General features: G+C 39.4%; 1 protein-coding gene across 1 annotated transcript; it reads left to right on the top strand.

Moving 5' to 3' along the window:
• Window positions 1–497: 497 nt before the first annotated feature.
• Window positions 498–4,591, top strand: LOC102193229 (high choriolytic enzyme 1-like). The gene is made up of 9 exons (XM_005746700.1): window positions 498–551; window positions 728–755; window positions 849–899; window positions 1,120–1,251; window positions 2,038–2,155; window positions 2,618–2,796; window positions 3,991–4,072; window positions 4,310–4,434; window positions 4,544–4,591. Coding segments are annotated over exons 1-9 (771 nt in total). The 3' UTR covers window positions 4,546–4,591.
• The last annotated feature ends 400 nt before the right edge of the window (window positions 4,592–4,991 follow it).

Genomic DNA, 4,991 nt, shown 5'->3' with positions numbered 1-4,991 from the left:
TAATTGAAATAATGAAATGATCCCAGTGCTTTTATCAGCCTGCGCTTCTTTGTTCAAATTTCCTTCCTGGAAAATTGTTGCTATTTCAGTGTTTTGACATGAGCAAAAACAAAGTCATGAATTGTAAAGTAACCTCAAAAGACATTGGTGAAACGTCAACCACACCCTGTGTGAGCTGTCTATAAAGATGCAGCAGCTGAACAGCTTCTGCATCCACCAGACGTCTGGTACAGCAGGTAAGCAGCTCACCTCCTCATTTCGTCTCGATACATGCTCAATCGTACAGGTAAGGAAGTCCCAGAAAGCTGATTCTGTTCATGTGGATGTTGCATTTTCAGTGGGAGAAAATTCAACATCCAGATGAGAAGAATCAGATTTCTGGGTTCTCCTCACAGCATTGATTTACTTTACTGTTCCAGCATTTATACACACTGAAGTTCTCATAACCAAATGCTGGTCAGACTTTGACTGTAGGTTAACTGCAGAGGACCAACATCATGACTCCAGCTTTCTTCTTCTCCCTCTTCCTGTCAATGACGGTCGTTTCTCTGGTACGTTTGACTCTTGTTGTTTTGGTAATGTTGTTAAACGCTGCCTGCTGTTCTGTGAAAGCCGTGAACTTCTCACCATGTCTGCTTATACCAGTGACCACGATACCAAAATCTGTCAGTGTGATTTTAAACGCGATGAACAGCAAGTTAATGTGTTTGCTGTTTTTGTACTGCAGAGGGCTGCTGTCATCAAAGATCCAAGTGGTGCGTTGAACGATAAAATACTTCCCAGATGTTAAAGTTAAATTGTATCTGAGAGCTTATAGTTAACATGCTGCCACTCCCTTGTGTCCTCAGATGAGTTTTTGGGTGCCTCAGCGATCATTGAAAAAGTCAACGCTGACATATGTAAGTGAAAATGTACATAATAAAACTCTTTTGGTTAACATAGAAATACTGGAGGAAAAATGGAAATTTCCAGAGCCTGTTAACAGAAAATAGACGGCCAACACTCATGATGATCAATCACTCACTTTCTCCTTTTTGTTTTACATTTTATCACTTAGCATTCAACAAGTAAACATGCATTCTGTGAACATCCATCCACTCTCTGTTTGTTGTGCTGCAGCAAAAGGCCTGGTTCATGGCGACATTGCACCCACTTTAACCAAGAATGCTGATCCATGCACAGCCACTGGCTGCAAGTGGCCCAAAAGTGGAAGCCACGTCACTGTACCTGTCTCCATCTCCTCTGTATATTGTAAGCAACACAAACTTTACCCTTAAACACTGACTTCAGATATTTCTCCCTTGGATGCTCATTAAACTTGTTGTCAAATGCCATCTTTATTAAAGAGTTAAAAGACAGACCAGGAAACACGAGCTGTTTAGGCTGAAGGATGAAATATGTAATGAATCAAATAGGCATATAATTTAGGTTGTTTCTAGAATAAGTCACTTGAACTGAAATTATGTAAACTGAAAATAATAACATGTTTAGAAACCAGCTTCACGGAGAAAACTAAAACTCTGTGACAACTACAGCAAACAGATCCACAAACGTGTCAAATTATGTTTTCATTTAATGTTGATTTCCATTCTCCTGGGAATGGAAGCATGGGAAGTATGAGAGTTATGGGGATATCGACTCTTTATGTTTAAAATTCACTGTGAAATATGGTGACTAGCAAGTACAGGGAAACTCCACACACAGAAAGCCAACACAACCTTTTTACACTGATGTTGCCACATGGATAGCTGAAACTGTTTGTTATACTTGTAATTTTATTGTCACAGTGGCAGTGTCAACAGTCTCCTAAGCACAGTTTAGATTGCTAATATTAAATATACAGACGACTGTCAGGTGTCACGTGATGAGAGGGGAAGCACGAAAATATACATAAACATTGCTAAGCTGTTGAATTTTTTCTCATAAAGCATGTCTGAGAAATTCAACTCTATGCATCAAATAAACTACACATGAAGGTGATGCAGTGTTACTGTTGTTCAAAGAAGCTCCTCAGCAGACTCGTATTTGTTTGTGCAGCCACCCAGGAGCGCAACATCATCATCAGTGCCCTGCTCACCTTCCACGAGTCCACCTGCATTCGCTTCGTCTGGAGGACAGACCAAGTCAATTACCTTTACTTCTTCTCTGGAGAAGGGTGAGAATGCACTCCCTGTACTGACACTGTATGACAAGACAGGACTGACACACTCACGTCCTCAAAACCCTTTAAAATGTAAATAATTATTGCAAATATTCTATTTGTATCATGTGACAGCTCCATCCTGTGCTGAAATTCTACTGTAAAATGTCCAGCTTTATTATTGTTTGCTACTATATGAAATGTATACCCTTCATAAGAGGGTAAATAGCATTTTGACGATCTGTTCTCTATTATTTCACATACTGTTTAGTCCACTCGTGCCAGGACTAGAGACTGGCATCTTGTAAGGCAATAAGATGAATCTGGGGTGGGTTGTTAAATGATCAAGGGAAAACAGATCTTTAAAAACCTTAGGAGATTGGTTAGACCGGTATCTTTTTATTTATTTTGGCTGATAGTAGATAACTGTTTGTCTGTCAATCTCAATCGTTTTTTAACAATCTTACTGTGTATCAGGTGTTATTCGTACGTGGGCCGTCAGAGCCGAGGACAGGGAATCTCCCTCCAGAGAAACGGTTGCTTGTTCCAGTCAACGGTGCAACACGAGGTTCTTCATGCTCTGGGCTTCCACCATGAGCAGGTCCGCTCCGACAGGGACCAGTATGTGAAGATCCTCACCGAAAACATCATCCCGGGTCAGCTCAACTACACAAACCTTTGGTTACACTTCACATTAGTCCAGGACAGCAGACACTCTGTTTTATACCAATGAGCATTTTAAAAGTAAGCTGTGCTTTTCCAAGCTCAGCAGATAAGACAGCAGTGCATCCGGTATTCCTTTGGTCCCGAGACTCTCAAACCAATAATAATAAATGTTTGTAAGACTTCAAAGGCATCATGTCAGGAATGTAGAAGTATCTCAGTCACTTTATTTGACGGGAAATAGAAAGTGTGGAAGTAACAATGCAACATGGAGTAACTACTAAGCATGATACTTTACTGCTTGGGGGGGATACAAAATAGTAAAACCAATTATATAGTAGTAAATAGTCTTTTGTGAGTATAAATAGTAGATATATGTCTTCATGATATGGAAGCATTTATTCATGTACATGTAAAAAATGTTTTGCCATAGCACTTTCTTTGTTGCTTTGCAGTAGTCATTCATGTTTAACCTTCTTCCTCATTTTCGCTTGGAATGTAAATGTTATATTGTAAATACGTCACGGCTGGTTCAGCAGTCATGTGGTGTTGTGAGAAAAAGGATCCAAGATGCAGGTACTGGCTAGGGTGCGAGTGAGTGTTTATTTATAGTAAAAGCAAAGTAAAAAAACAGAAAGAGCAGAACGGGGAGTTAACAATACCTAAACTGGGGAAAAGTAAAGAACTAACCTGAAACCATACGCACAGAGAATGTTGGGCAGAGAGACACAGAAATTACACCCGGTTACACAGATGACGCAATGAGGAACACAGGCAGGCACACACTATACACACAAGGTAATGAGGGAATGACACACCAGAGGGGAACACAGCTGAACCTAATTAGACACGACGAGACCCAGACCTTCAAAGTAAAACAGGAAACTCAAACTGTTTTACAAACACAAACTCAGGGACACAAACAGAGCACAACAGGGAAGAACTCAGGTGGGATAATAAAGCACTGAACACCAGAACCAAACCCTAACAACTAATACAAAATCAACAATAAGCTCAAAACACTGGGTCACCGACCCAGGACCATGACAAAATATACCAACATGCAGACCTTATGGTTAGATAATTGTCATCTTCACAGAGCTGAGAGCAAAGATTTGTAGTTGAATATCGTGGCAGCCACGACAGAGTAACATTTAAACATTTGTCTCCTGGAAATATCTGTGCAGGACAAGAGAGCAACTTTGAGAAAGTGCTTACCAACAATTTGCAGACTCCCTATGACTTCAACTCTGTCATGCAATATGGCAGGTGAGTTTGATGGAGCTTGTAAGGTGTTGTGTTACCTTTCATGTTTTGCATTTTCTGAGAGAAAATGTCATCCAGAATTTAAAAAACACGGATTCATTGCTAGGATTTTAGTGTGACTATTCAATACTTTTAAAGGCCTATTTTCTCCCCTGTTCATAAATATTCTTTATATAAGAATGAATGCTGCATATATGAGCATGGTACAGTCACAGTATATGCTTTCGTTTGTTCTTTTAGATACTCCTTCTCCAGGAATGGGCAGCCAACGATTGTTGCTAGGTCCAATCCTAATCTTGACTTCGGAAATGCTTTTCAGATGAGCGCCAATGACATTGCTCGTATAAACAGGCTTTATGAATGCTGTGAGTAATTAAGACACACAATAAGACAAAACAACAAACATACTTTCTTTTTGTAAGAATCACATACTTCACAGTACTCACTGGATTTCATCATTTTTTCTCAAACCAGAACTTTGGCATGACAATTCAACTCTACATCCAAATACTTCAGTTCTCAAAACATCAGGATTACAAGAAGGAGCATGTCGTCGATGCTGCAAAAATATGAAAGAAACAGGAAATGTGCTGCAAAGTTTTGCAAATATGTCACATTTGTCACAATTGAGAGATCAAGATCTGAGTCTTTGTGTTAGAGAATATGCTTATATGCCAGAGGGGTCATTATGTTTCTCATCTTTGTTAGTCAACTATGACTACCTGATTTCTTTCTTCTTTCTTGTAATTTGATAATATTTCAGATTCTAATTGTAAATGATGCAGACATAGCCCCAAGCCTTGTGACCACCACTCGCTTCAAACAATAATCCTGGAATCATCATGATTGTTGTCTCACTCTGTAGTAAATTAAAGTAATATTAGCATGACATGTCTAACATTAGCCATGTTGAAATCACCAA

The sequence above is a fragment of the Pundamilia nyererei genome, unplaced genomic scaffold, assembly GCF_000239375.1.
Source record: "Pundamilia nyererei isolate P.nyererei 1_Seehausen unplaced genomic scaffold, PunNye1.0 scaffold00181, whole genome shotgun sequence".
NCBI classification, from domain to species: domain Eukaryota; kingdom Metazoa; phylum Chordata; class Actinopteri; order Cichliformes; family Cichlidae; genus Pundamilia; species Pundamilia nyererei.
This window is presented reverse-complemented; position numbering and strand designations above follow the sequence as displayed.

Coding starts and splice junctions, on each gene's coding strand:
- LOC102193229 (XM_005746700.1), top strand. CDS start 498: ATGACTCCAGCTTTCTTCTTCTCCCTCTTCCTGTCAATGACGGTCGTT. Junction 2,156..2,617: donor TACTTCTTCTCTGGAGAAGG/GTGAGAATGCAC, acceptor ACTGTGTATCAG/GTGTTATTCGTACGTGGGCC. Junction 2,797..3,990: donor CACCGAAAACATCATCCCGG/GTCAGCTCAACT, acceptor ATATCTGTGCAG/GACAAGAGAGCAACTTTGAG.